Genomic DNA, 14772 nt, shown 5'->3' on the forward strand with positions numbered 1-14772 from the left:
CACCAGGTGAGGCTTGCACAGCGGAGGGCCTGGCTACACGAGAACAACCGCTGATTGACATAAAGTGTCCACAGATGGCGCTGTTCTTCGACACGCTGGTGGCGCCGCTCTCGTGTTTCCTGGGCGGAGCTCACGCCTGCGTGGCGTTGCTGACGGCTGCCGGAGAGGGTATCCTGGGCTGCGGCAGAAGTCGCCTCGAGGTTCGAGGCGAGGGTGACCGGGACGCGGCCGGCGTCCTGGGCGGCGAAGACCGCAGCGACGGAGACCGCGACGACGCCGACCTCGACGACGCCGGGGACCTCGGCGAAAGGGACCGCGGCGACAGCGGAGACCTGGGCGACAGCGATCGCGGCGAGAGGGGCGACCTCGGCGAGTGGTGCGCGGTCGGAGACGTGGCCCTTTGCGGCGGCACTGGCAGATGCTGAGCGAGAGAGATAACGGAGATAGAGAGAGAGGGAGGACGGCCAGGAAAGGAGGTGGCGGTGGTGAGGAGGAAGAAGAAGAGGGTGACAGAGAGCGCAGATAGATCGGCATCGAGCTTTTTTCTCTTTTTTTTGTGCTTTTTTTTCTTCGCAATCTCGACGGCTCGGGATGCTGTCCTGTGTCCCCTTGTCTGCGTGCTCTTCCGAACCCTGGCCTGGGCGCGGATGCCCGCGGCTTCATGACGCGAGCTATTTGCTGGAAAACAGCTGCGACTGTGTTGGAGGAGGGGGAGAGCGGGAGTTGAGGAAGAGAGAGAAAGAGAGAAAAAAGAGAGGAAAGGAGCTGCGGCGGATCTGCTCCAGCAACGATTTTCTATATTGAGAGCGATACGAGCGAAGGGAGTGTGTACAGTACCAGGCTCAGTGCGGTTGCTTTGGTTAATATATATCTTTTTAGCTGTACACATTGGGTCGAATAGTCATTCTCCTCTCTCTATGGAACAGGGGACAACATCGATGCAGGCGTTGGGGGGTCGGGAGGCAAGCCTTTGGTATATTCCAAGAAGCGCCCTAGATCTTCTCTTTTTTTTTTTTTTGAAGATGGCTTGATGTAAGCCAATATAGAAGGGATCGAATTCCTGATGCCTAATTATTACGCCTTTCTTGATGCTGAAGCGTCAGGTGCCTGCAAAGCTTACTAATGGAGCTGTTCTCGCACACCGGCTGAAGGTTTTACTGGTCCCGTTAGTTGTTTTACTGTTAAATAATCAAACTACATAGTTTTGAGGAAAATTTCACCTGTATCTAAGAGGACTTCGTCCTAAAGCCTTTGGACGAAAGGCGTTAGGTATGAATTATTTCTAGCCTTTTTCATGCTATCAATTTTGTGCACCCCATACCTGCACGTTTCTAATGCGAACAACCTGAAACTTGAAATGAATGTTTTGCACACAATTGCGGCCTGATTTATAGCAATTTGAGATGGGACGCTCCAGTCGGCAGCATATCTACGAAGCTACACCTGATTAAGCTGCTGCGTGTGACGAATAGCCCTTAAATGTGCACTTAGATTCGGTACTTTTGCTTTCAGTGGTCTTGAAACTCATCCTGCAAGGGTTTATAACTCGGTAGTTAGGAATATTCTTATATGCTGGTAAATAAAGTTTGTTAGCGGTAGGAAAGATTCATGTTGGATGTTCATCTTTAAGATTCATGAACATACAGTGTCTCGTGATATCACGGCAAATTCAGGTGATGCATGATATGAGAGTAGCATTCATTTAAGCTTCCTTTGTTTAAAAAACAAGTGATGGCGCTGCACTGCAATAGGCAATTCGACATGGTAGTCCTCAGTTTAACAAGATTAAAGACCGAAAAATTACTCTTAGGGCCTGCCAACGATTCAAGTTTAACAAGATTAAAGACTGAAAAATTACTCTTGGTGCTGCCAGCATTTCAAGTTCAGGTTAAAAGCTGTATTTGTTTGTCACCTCTTGCCAGAACAATTTTTTTTGTAAATTTATGGGACAATTTTCTTCAATATTGAAGCACTGTGATAACCTTTCCGCTAGCGTATGGCCTATTTATAAGACTTTCAAAGTCATGATAAGCATTTTGAAACGTGAGGTGATTATTAACAGTCCTGAGTAGTGGGGTATCCTTGTAAAATAGAATAATAGTGGCCCCAGCGCCATTTGGAAACATTTATAGTTCGACTTCTTTGTTTTAGATTGCAGGCAACTTTACTTCGAAGAGAAGGCGAAGTGTGCCGATATATATCTAGATGGTGTGTTTCGCTCGACAGAAAGTGAAATTTTGCAGAAAAGCTCGTGCACATGCGGGACGATTGCAACCAATGCACTCACTTCAACGGTGAGCTCGAAAATGATGTACGAATTGCTTTCGATAACGTCAACACTTCCCTAAAAAAAACTGTGCAGATCAGCAAGATATAGGAAAAAGTATTTTGTGTACTGGAGAAGAAAAAGGTTAAAAAAAACTTCTCTCTCTTCATGTACACTCTAAAAATCTCCAGCGTCGTCTTAGTTGACCAAAATGTCTGGAGCGGGAAGTTCAAAAGATTTTCCAGAAGTTGTGATGTGCATATGAAATTCGATAGTACTCAATAAAAAGTCATACAGAACGCAACGCCGATCACTTGAATGCGTAAAAAATAATGACCATATATAATGGCACGTTATAAAATTTTGCAGTGTCTCCGAATATATTTTTTCTACGTTTGCTTGAAACCGGTTTATTTCACACGACTGAGCCCAAAAAAGAAAGGCCAGCCTAGCGTTTATTGCCCTGACGGTAAAAAAAAGAAAAAATCTGTGAAGCTATAAAACAAAAATAAAAAAATAGATGTAGCTCGGCATGTCAAAAATGCGACATGGTTGTGTTGGACAAACGTAATTTTTTGCGAATGTTTCTAATGGCGCTTTTTAGAGTGTAGCGTGCTTTCAGAGCAAGAAAACACAAGACAGCACAGAAGGAGCAAGATTACTGCATCTACGCACAGCCAGTTCGCATTCAGCCCAGAGTTGGAACACAGCTTCTCTCCGCGCAAGACGCGCACGTCTCCATGTTGCAAATTAAAGGGAATAACTTTCTCTATTTGATGCCCTTAACCTGTAGTTGGATCGTGGCATACCTGCCTTTTACTAACAGCAACATGACCTTGTTAACTTTGCTGCACAAACAGCCTACCACAAGAGGTTGAAACGGGCCGACATTGATGACAGAAATCTTCAGAGAAGCACTCGTACAACTTTAACAAATTTATCTCAGCAATGCTTGAGATGGCTTTAGTTGGTAACTGCACCCCTCACCACATTTACTGTTGAGCGACTTCACACAACAGAAAACCAACACTAACTCAGCGAGCGCAAATAGCAAGTGCTGATTAAAGCAGCTCAACCTAGTCGAAAATAATGACAGAACCCTTTCAAGAATTTTTTTGGTCGTTTTGTCGTAATGACAGACTTTTATGTAGCCTAGTAGTACTATTTTGCTGTCTGCAGCTTTGTAGCACTTTTCTGTGGTAACTTCACAAAATCCTTGTCGTTACAAAACCTTCTGTTGCTACTAGAAGTTCTTTGGCAGAAACAGCTCAAAGAGCCTGTTGTGACCACAGAATATTTTCTGTTGCGTTTTTTTTTTACTGGAAACTTTGAGTTTTGAAAGGTAGGTGCGATGACGTCGTCATGAAATTGAAAGAAAGGTCCGCGTTTTTGAGATTAGAGTTGAGCTGCTGAAATAAAGGTGCTAAAAAAGTTGCGTTTGTTGTGCGCGCAACGTTGCTTTTGATGTCCTATTTTGTCGAGTAGTTCTGCCTTCAGTAACCGGTTTTCGTCACTCATAAAAAACTGACAGGTATCGGTCAAGATGTAAACAGCAGGTTTCGACGCCACCGCTAAGAAGGTCAGTTAGGGATATACCTACTTAAAACTAAAAACTAAACACGTTTATTATGGAGCACAAAACGGGACAACACAGTTACAAGACAGACAGAGGTACGAACTAACGTAATTTGCAAACTTTAGATAAGTCTTGACCACTGTACATCATCACTGACAGCCAGAGAAGCAAAAAAGAAGACCAGGATGGGTAAAAATTCACACAACTGGCAACAAACGTTCTGTACATCTCCCAAGACATTTCCCATGCGTACCTCCAGCTATCATTTTGGTGAATTCTGTCAAATAGTTTTATCTACCCATAAATGAAATAAAAAGTGCATTAAACGTCCTCCACCACCTGCTGTGATTGCCATGTGGCGCTGATAGCAATTCTCCTTTCTTCTATTTAGACCCGTTAAAGGGACGAGGACAGCATCATGAAATCAATGTTATTCGTGAAAATTGATAATCTGACACTTTCTGTTTATGCGGATGTTTGTCTGGCAGCAAGAAAATGGTTTTATGGTAGGAAAAAGTCAGTTTAAAAATCTTGCCGTAGGTCGACTGAAACTCGTGACATCATTACCGAAAAGTGCGGGCTGTCACCGTTTTGAAGAAAACGGTGATGCAGCGGAGCGCTAAAATAGGCGTCGCCGCACGCATTTTTCATGCAGAAACGGTCTATAGAGAGTATATAGACTTCTTATAGACTCTATTGTCTTCCTGTAGGCATTTCTTTTTGTCTATTCATAGTCTATAGGATGTCTATAGAAATGTCTATGGCCAAAAATCTATAGTTTGTCTATAGACTGTCTATAGGATTTGTATTGCCTATAGAATGTATTCTAGGGTTTATCTATAGAGAATCTATAGACTTTATAGATAGAAGTCTGTGGACTGTCAAAAAATTTTTGTAAGGGCTTACTTGCAAAATCGACCTGTGTTGTGACGACACCTGTAGTATATCCTTTTTTCACGTTTCGTTGAAAGTGATCTTTTTATTAAAACGTGGTACCCTACCGATAGCGACCCGATTTATTTGGTCCTGAGTGTCCCTTTACAACTTACATTTTGAAACTACACTAAAAAACCCGTCCATCGTTTTGTGCTCCAAGACAGTGCGTTTAGAGCTAAGCACGATCATTAGGGTATCTCAGAAATTTCAAGCAAAGGCGTACAGGGAACTCTGCACGTCGAAACCCCCCCCTACCTTCCCTCATTCTTCATACCTTCATTTTTTTTTTTGAGTTCCGCAGTGAAAATTGCGCTACGTAAGATCAACCACATCGCCCATTCGCCCTTACGCTTTGGAAGAGGGCTCAAAATCGGGATGAGGCCTTTTTATGATTCGGGCGCGCCTTAGTTACCAATATGCGACTGTCCAAAAGAAGACATAATTAGGCAAAAATGTATGTTTTAATGTTTCAATTCATTTCTCCAATAGGAGTCAGCTAGGTTACGAAAAGCAGTTTTTTGTACAGATTCTTGCGTTCTATGTACATGACTATAGAAAATGAAACACTCAGTAAACTTTTCTACTCAATTTTTCTGTCTCTGTGCAGCATTATTTATTTAACTTAAGCCGATAGGCGTTATTATAAGCAGAAAAAGTAAGGTCATCCTCAAAAGGTAAACTACGTGTTTTCAATGTGGCTTCGCCAGTGGTGAGAGGTTCGCCATATCTCTAGCGACGGAGACTACATCTAAGGAGCGACTTGCAAGCGGTGCGATGCGTGGCACGGGGGAACGTGTGAGTGCCCGGCTATGCGTGGAGAGAACAGTGTTCTAACTTCGACAGAAACAGACAGCGACATCGAGGGCAAGGCCAACAGCAAGTACAACGCCTCTCGAGACAACGCCCACTACGACACAGTTGTCTACGGGTTGGCCGCAAACAGCACAGAGAAAGCAAGCGGTCAAGCGTGCCTTAGCTCGAGAAAACGTTCAGTTATAAGCAATTCCCCCCAAAACGTGCAGATAAATATAATGATGAAATAGATAAGAAGAACATTCGAATAGCATATGCAGTACTGTTCTTTGCATAATCTTGCAATTAAAGCAGTCTATATCCTTGATATAAATATTCTTTTACATGGTGTACATATTGTACAATAAAAGGAGGGGCAATAGATAGCTGCGGCTTTCAATAAAATATAGTTCTCTGTATGGCACGCGTGCTGTGCTTCGCTCTAAGGAAAGCATTGTGGTTATAAGTTAGTAGGATATTTATTTTACCGGCGTGTATTATTGCCATGTGGAAGGACAAATGGTACTGAAACGTTTTACTTACGCCGTGCAAGGATATCCGCACTTATGCAACAAAACATCTGCAACGAGACATTCCTTAAGTCGTACTTGAGATGTTCAGTCTTCTGGACCAAGGACGTAGGGAAGTTCCACACTATTTGCTAGTACCTGTTAAAGGCTGTTTTAACGTGGCAGGCTTAAACATCAGACTCGTTTACATACAACAAAGGAAAGTACAGAAAAAGCGCATTGAGAAAAGGCGCGCTGATCTAACTGAAAAGACAGCCCTTGCTACAATAGACATATTTTTATTCCTTTCGGAAATCGTTTCCGCACCTGCATTCTAAGCATCGTCGTTGCTCTTTTACTAGCACCACAAGGAAAGCTGTCAGCCCACTAGGTTTCTGCGCATGCAAATACACCGGTGAGGGAAAAAGCGTTTTGGCCCCTGCGCATTTAGCTATTCGTAAGCCCACTGAAGGACAAATAGCTGCAGCCAAAATGTTAGGCACAGGGCAAGCACACAATGACACACGTTTCCAAGCCGGACATGTGAAGTAGACCAGTGATGGGAATCATGCACTGTAAAATGCACGCCATGCAAAGGACATGGTCGGAACGCCCCGGCAGGATTCGCGCCAAAAGCACTGCCTGTGGTCTGACTTGTAACATGTAGAGTAGCAGGCAGGTGTAACAATGAATGTTGAATTGCACGCTGGCTGCCAGCGAGCGAATGATTAAATCTTCAGAGCCTCTCGCTAAGATTTAGCATTGCAGCAGCAAGGTTAATATCGCAGCTGAGTTCCCTGAAAGTGGCCTCCCAAGTAAGGTTCGAGCAAGACAATGCTGGGTAAAGCCAGGCAGGTGAGCTTGCAGCTGCACGTTACGTAAAGCAAACAATAAATTTGTTTATGCAATGGGTGTAGAGAATCTCTCTGCAAGAACAAGTAAATTAATTGAGAGGATAGTTAAATTTGACGCACCGATTCAAGAAACGTGGCCTTGTGACAAAGCAAAACATTAAGGAAGACAGAGGACTGCACTTGAAAGCAATATAGTCTGCTGATGGAAAACAGTGTAGTTCAGAATTTGATGCAGGTAAGATAGTGCTTCTGTAACAAAGTTTTTTAGTCAGTAAGACAGGTGCAATTTTTCGAGCACATGTCTCAGTTTACTTATACACGGAAGGCAAATTACCTCTGTGTCGAGTTCCTTAATCATGCGAGTTATCGGTAATTCGATACTTATCAGGCAAAACTTAAGCTCCTCGTATCGCATTGTTTTATTTCTTAGATTTGAAACCACAAAAGAGTCAGCAGTAGCCACAGGAAGGCAACACAAGCTGTCTTAAGTGATGCTTGCACTGTTACATGCCTAAGAACTCAAGCGATACTAGCAGGATTTTGCAGATTTTACGTCGGTTTCAAAAACCGCGTGTTCGTGCGCTACCAGGTTCCAAGCTGACAGTGGAAATGGCAGAACGCAGTTCCTGCCGAGGCGTTTCAAGGCGTGGGCGGGTGCCACACACACACAACACACGTTGTCAGCGGGAGGGGCGAGACAGTTGAGCGAAACCAGCAGTGTGAATAAGCACCACCAGGCGGGGGTAGAGACGCAGAGAGAGCGAAAGAGAGACGACGGATGACACGCTCCGTGTACGTACAACTCCAGAGCCAATTTGCTGCAGGAAGCTGGATGCCTGGTTGGCGGCGTTGGGCAGTCCCGCTGCGCCGCACACTGCAGCGGCGGAGTACCGCCTTACGTTGGCTCTGCTCGAGCTGAAGAAGTCCACGCCCAGGTTGGGGCTCGCCTGCGGCCAAAGGGGGGCAGCGGTAAACACCCAGCAGCCATCTCTTAAATCCGTGGCCTAGTTCACTCTGCGTCGCAGTTAGCGTTAAAGTTAAATCCTTATTTCGGTATGGAAATTCAAGTAGGTTACCGAAGGCAAAGTGCTACAGAAGTGCGAAGAAGCCTACCTTGCATTTCGGGACGGCGATATGCATCAACGCAGCATAATAAGTGTCAGAAATAACAAATATAGAGCAGTTTCAAAAGTTCTGAAGCCTCCTTATTACTCCTGGGCAGTGCCAGGGGGGGTCCTGGAATACCTTTTCTAGCGATTCATATATCTAGAATGTAAGCAGAACTTCCCTCGTCACATTTTAAGTGGTTTAGGGTTGCAGGGCCTTTACGAGACGTTTCTTGCATGGCCATGTACACTACTCGTTTGTATTTAAAGCTTTTAGCAAGAATTGTGCATATTACGTAGGCGAAGGGGTAGTTACAGCCTGGCGCGTCCATTTTGAAAGTACATGGAACAAGTAGAAGAATAAACAACATTGCTCTTCTGAATGTTTTGCAAAACTGAATACTAGCTGATAGTGTAGTAGGCGGATTGCATAAAAGAGTGTAAGGAAAGAAAAAAAAACATCAGAAAAGCAGTGCGCCTCTAACACTAGCAACATAAGAGCAGGGGCTTGTGCTTCTATTTATCTTTAATTATCTCAGTTCTGAAAATCTCAGTTCTGAAGAAACTCTAAAGGAGTTTAAAATATTGCGGAATAAGCTAAACGCTGAGCTTCGGAGAGCCAAATCTTTATACTATGAGCAGTTATTTGCAGACTGCGCTCGACAACGCCCGGATGCTGCATGGAAAGCAATAAACACTGTTTTGGGTCGTAAAAGTAAAAGTTCCCTTCCGGATGTTTTAACACATGAAGGTGTTGAATTGAGCGGTAAAGCGCTTGCGGATTACCTTAACAATTATTTTGTGAGTATTGGAAACCCTTGTGACTATCCTCCAGATACAACTGGAATCTCCACTAGTACAATGAAAACAATATACCTTCAGCCTACTGATGAGCAGGAGATTTATAACACTTTCATGTTGCTCCGAAACAGTAAGGCGCTTGATATTGAAAACATTCAAATCATGCCGATAAAGTATGTATTGACCTTACTTACATCCGTACTTGCTTACATATTTAATTTAATACTGGATTCGGGCGTCTTTCCTGAAAAAATGAAATGTGCCAGGGTTTCTGTAATCTTCAAGGGCGGCGACCCAAACTTGGCAACAAACTATCGCCCAATTTCAGTCCTCCCTGTATTTTCTAAGGCACTAGAAAAAATCATTTTTGCTCGTATAACTAACTTCTTTAACAAAGAAAACATAATAACAAATGCACAGTTCGGTTTTAGGAAGGATAGATCGACGGAAACTGCTTTAGTAACATTAAAAGAAAATATTTTACGAAACATAGAAAGTAATTTGTTCTCGTTGGCTGTTTTTATAGATTTCAGCAAGGCTTTTGACTGTCTGGACCATAACATTCTTCTATCCAAAATACAAGCTTACGGGATCCGCGGCACGTGTCTAGCTTTGCTGAAGTGCTACCTCAGCAACAGGTTTCAGAGAGTGTTTGTCAAAAACTGCAGCTCATCCCTTTTTCCGATAAAGAGTGGCGTACCCCAGGGAAGTGTGTTAGGTCCGCTGTTGTTCAATACATACGTTAATGACTTGGTGAATATTGATAATACAGTAAAACTAGTGATATATGCTGATGATAGTACTATTCTTATTTCTGGCCCAAATGCTGATGGTTTAATCATGCAATGTAATGAATTTTTAGCTAAGCTATCCACATGGTCCAAGTTAAACAGACTTCAAATCAATTGCACTAAAACTAAAGCTATTATATTCCGCGCTAAAAACAAATTAGTTGAAATAAATCACACTATAACCTATGAGCACCAAGAAATTGAAATCGTTGACAACCATAAAATATTAGGTGTACATTTTTCCTCACATCTAACCTGGGATGCTCACATTGATCACCTTTGTAAAAAACTTTCCTCGATTACAGGAGTTATATCGCGCTGTCGTACTGTACTTCCACCCAAGATAAAACTTCAAGTATATCATGCTTTTTTTAACTCTCATTTAAGATACTGCAGTCTAGTTTGGTGCACAACCACAAAAACCAATTTAAATAAACTCCTGGTTTTACAGAAAAAAATCATCCGTTACATAGCAAATATTGAGCCCATGGAAACTACAAAGGGTGCATTTGAATCATTCAATATCATAAGTGTAGACAAGTTGTATGAATTTCGCCTATTACAGTCAATCTACTTTTCCTCCCCTGAAGTTACTAACCTTCTAAAGTCCTTGGCATCCTTTGAGCGACGAAATATTAGCGTGCAAACAAGAAATGTTGATGCGTGGGCAGTTCCTCATTTTCGTACATTTTATAAATATCAGTCACTTACCCATAACCTCCCTACAATACTAAACAAATATAGACACACAGTGGGCTTGAACAAAAAACAATTACATTCCTGTTTTGTGCAGTTGTGATCCATTAATTTTTGTTTGTTGTTTCCGCGTATGTGCTTTTCAGTTGTTTTATTTTGGTTTCAGTTCATTACTGGTAGATTTATGTGATTGACATCATTATTACCTGTCACAGTAACTGTTTTATTTCCCTATTACTGTCTACCTATGTACTATTCATCTATTATGTTTCTATTCTTTACGCTGCTGCCTTGTAATGGTCTCTTGGGCCTCGTCAAGCTTTTGTGTAGCTTTTAGCCCAAGAGACCATCCAGTTGTCTTCTGGAAAATAAAGATGTATGTATGTATGTATGTATGTATGTATGTATGTATGTATGTATGTATGTATGTATGTATGTATGTATGTATGTATGTATGTATGTATGTATGTATGTATGTATGTATGTATGTATGTATGTATGTATGTATGTATGTATGTATGTATGTATGTATGTATGTATGTATGTATGTATGTATGTATGTATGTATGTATGTATGTATGTATGTATGTATGTATGTATGTATGTATGTATGTATGTATGTATGTATGTATGTATGTATGTATGTATGTATGTATGTATGTATGTATGTATGTATGTATGTATGTATGTATGTATGTATGTATGTATGTATGTATGTATGTATGTATGTATGTATGTATGTATGTATGTATGTATGTATGTATGTATGTAGAACCTGGTTTTTAAACTAAAAAAAATGTACAAAGGCGGACGAAAGAAGACAAACAAAAGCTCAAGACGCTACACTGAGCGCCCTGTACTCTGTAAACTTATTAGGCTGAGTGTTCCTTTAGTGAGCTTCATATTTTTTTTTTGGTGCTGCTAAGCAAAAAGAACTTCAATCATGTGAGCCTCGCCAATTAAAGTGGAAACTAGACCCAGACGAGGAAGAGCAGGCGCCAAGCTGCGATGAGTGTAATTATCGCAGTTAAAAATGAAAATTGGTTTTTAGGGAAAGGAAATGGCACAGTATCTGTCCCAGATATTGCCGGACACCTGAACTGCGCCTTAAGGGAAGGGATAAAGGAAGGAGTGAAAGAAGAAAGGAAGAAAGAGGTGCCGTAGTGTAGGGCTCCGGAATAATTTAGACCACCTGGGGATCTTTAACGTGCACTGACATCGCACAGCACACGGGCGTCTTAGCGTTTTTCCTCCATAAAAACACAGCCGATGCGATCGGGTTCCAACCCGGCAACTCCGGATCAGTAGCCGAGCGCCTTAACCACTGAGCCACTACGGCGGTTTTATTTTCCATCCGACAGCTCAGAAAACAATTCCGAACAAGGAAAGACGCAGTAGCTTTCCCAAGCTCGGAGCACACCTCAGGCGCTCCGTGAGAGAAAAGATGAAGGAGGGACTTTAAAAAGGAAGACAAAAAGAGACACCGATGTGCAGGGCTCTGGATCAGTTTCGACCATATCCCTAATGATACGGTTCAGGTCCCGACCTAATATGAGACAGTTCCCGCGGCGCTCATTTCTCGTAACTTCCTGCTCGTCCTCGCCATCTGCTGGAATTGAATCGAATACTTATCCATAGAGGCCAGAGGAAAGCAAAGAGGAAAGAGAAGTGCAGGGAAGCGTACCATCTTGGGCGAACTGAAGAATCCCGAAAAACGCGAGTCCTGCGTCCCGACACTGGAATGCCTGCGAACGGGGAGGCCCCCCGGGGTATAGCTGACGGTGCCCTCGGGCGAACAGGGGGCCACCAGGATCCTCGGGGGCTGGATCGTGTTGTCCGAGTGCCTCCGCCCTGGGAGCGTGGCCTGCACGCGCAGCAGGTTCGAGTCTGGCGACGACGAAGCTGCGAGAGAAAGGTTGGAAACTACGTGTGGCCGATGAAATGCCGATGCTTGGCCACACAACTGGCCGACGAAACGCCGATGAATGACCGAGGTATATAATGATGTACCTGAACTGCAGGTCCTGCGTACGACGTCGTCCATGCTGATGGACGTTCGCCGGGACTCGAGGCGGAGAGATGGTGGGCGGTGTGGATATCCTGTTGGCTGCTCCATGTTGTATTGCATCTGCACAGGAAGCCTGCGAACAGGCCCAGGTTCGTACGGGGACACAAATTACCACGGGGAAGGCACAGATACGGTTGGGCTTATTAACATCTACAACTCGTACATAACTTTTTGATGCGGCTCTGGAAGCGCAGGTCGCTAACACGCTTCTGTCACTTTTTAGTGTTACTGCCGGAAACGATAACTTTGTATCTTCGTATTGCCATAATAATTATATATGCTAAGTCAAAGGTAAAATGAAAACAGTCATACTTGATGTTTCTCTACGTATTTAGCTCTGTGGTATTGTTGATGTGTTTGCCGGCATTGATGGACGCTGAGTGGAGTGCGCACCTGATATCCCATGACAATTACGTGTTATTTAAAAAAAATAAAGGCAGTATCAAAGGCAGTGCGTGATTCAAATTGTGGTCAACATATGCACTGATACTTCAGATCGCGACGGGTGTTCATTATATGAAGCATCAATGCAAACGCTAGAACAGTTCTGGTGATACAGGAGGCAACTTAGAGGGGCGCGTTTAAAAGGCCAAACAAATGGTGAGTAGAAATATTTTTTAAACAGCCATACCTCTAACTTTATTCAGTAAGCTATACGGTTGGGGAGTAAACATGTTAGTATAGATTAAAAAAAAACTGAGTTTGGAATGTATATATTAAAGAGAAACTCAAGTCAACTACAGCCAATTACTGTTTTCATTAAAATTGATTACCTTGGTCTTTTGGCTATGTTATTTGTAATTGCTATTTGTTTTTTTTTGGCTCTCGATAGAGGTTGGTTTAATATTATTCTCAGTGCCCGTTTAAAGAATCGCTTAATGAGCTCAAATTTTTCTCTCCGCATTTACATAGATCATCATCTCCAGACGCTTGTACACACTGCAGGCCAAAACCCTGTCGCGTTGTCATCTGCTTAACCCTGTACTGTGGCAGCTGCAGCCAAATTCGTATCTCCATGTTCAGTAATTTCAAGACGATAGCAACGGTAAGAACAATACACATCACTGATAATCCGTGCATAAGGCTCGGAACGCACTCGCTACATTCTCATTTCATCAAACAGGCCAATGCGCAGTGTAGCTGGAAAGAAAGCATTTCGCTGGCAAAGCATTTGTAGCCGGGAGCAAGCTTCCCGAAAAGCAGTCAGGCTAAGGGCTAAGCGGAATGCACCACGATGCAGAAACAGTGCACTCATCTATTGCGGCCACAGGAAGCACGTGCAAAAAAACTGGAGAGTCAGCGCATAGCGCGGGATCTTTGCAGATGCTCTCGGTCCTTCGCCAAGCTTGGGGCAGAATGTAAGCAGCTCTAAAATGGCCATGCTAGAAGCAGCCAACCGCGAAGAAGAAGCTTTAGCTAGCGTAACGAATGCGGATACAAGATGCGATCAGATTACTCCTTAGGGTGGTTTTAGGCATAGGGAACGCGACATGAAACACTGGCGTCGTTTACATTTAGTTGGCCCTCTACGAACGAAACAGCAGTACGGAAGTCGCCGTATAGAGGGAATGGCAAGCGAATAATGCTTTTCCCTTTATCACTGTCTAAAGCCGTAAAGAAGAAAAGCGGATTTTGCACTTGCCTGTTTAAAAAGAACTATGATATCGGGGCATAATTTTACGAATTGGAAAAACAGCGCAATCAAAGACGAGACACAAGAGAAGCACAAAACACCAGCGCTGACTAACAACCAAATGGTTTATTGCTACAGGTGAGGCAGCATATAAATGAAATGGCACGAGTAACAACACAAAATAAGCATGAGAGAAAGATACCGCACAACCACACAACTTGACTAAAAAAAGGGGCACGTCACTGATTAAGATACGCAAGTTCCTTTGATAGTAGATTTATCGATGGGCTGCTGATACAGGTGTTACCGAGCTTTCTTGCGTATCTTAATCAGTGACGTGCCCCTTTTTTTAGTCAAGTTGTGTGGTTGTGCGGTATCTTGCTCTCATGCTTATTTTGTGTTGTTACTCGTGCCATTTCATTTATATGCTACCTCACCTGTAGCAATAAACCATTTGGTTGTTAGTCAGCGCTTGTGTTTTGTGCTTCTCTTGTGTCTCGTCTTTGATTGCGCTGTTTTTCCCATTCGTAAAACATGTACCAACCAGCCCGTATTTGCCCTCTTCTGGGGCATAATCATGGCATCTACCCGCCACTTGCTTACAGTTAGTGATCTCAAGTTAGTGAGACAAGAATAACGGCTATTCCGAGTTGTTTTCTTTCCTTTTGAAATTGCTCATTTCATATATTTTGCAACTTTATCGCTGTGAACTGTACTGGTGACATGACCGTTGTGGCATTCGCA

At 43.1% G+C, this 14772-nt stretch overlaps 1 protein-coding gene across 1 annotated transcript in view; it reads right to left on the minus strand.

Moving 5' to 3' along the window:
• bma (SCY1-like protein bma) overlaps positions 1–14772 on the minus strand; it is a 183341-nt gene continuing 168569 nt past the window's right edge. Inside the window, exons 17-20 of the mRNA XM_077640381.1 lie at positions 12338–12468; positions 12012–12229; positions 7734–7880; positions 1–421 (exon numbers count right to left, since the gene is read on the minus strand). Of these exons, the coding sequence (XP_077496507.1) occupies positions 131–421; positions 7734–7880; positions 12012–12229; positions 12338–12468 (787 nt within the window). The 3' untranslated portion in view covers positions 1–130. The remainder of the gene's footprint in view (positions 422–7733; positions 7881–12011; positions 12230–12337; positions 12469–14772) is intronic.

This window comes from Amblyomma americanum, chromosome 10, assembly GCF_052857255.1.
Source record: "Amblyomma americanum isolate KBUSLIRL-KWMA chromosome 10, ASM5285725v1, whole genome shotgun sequence".
NCBI lineage: Eukaryota > Metazoa > Arthropoda > Arachnida > Ixodida > Ixodidae > Amblyomma > Amblyomma americanum.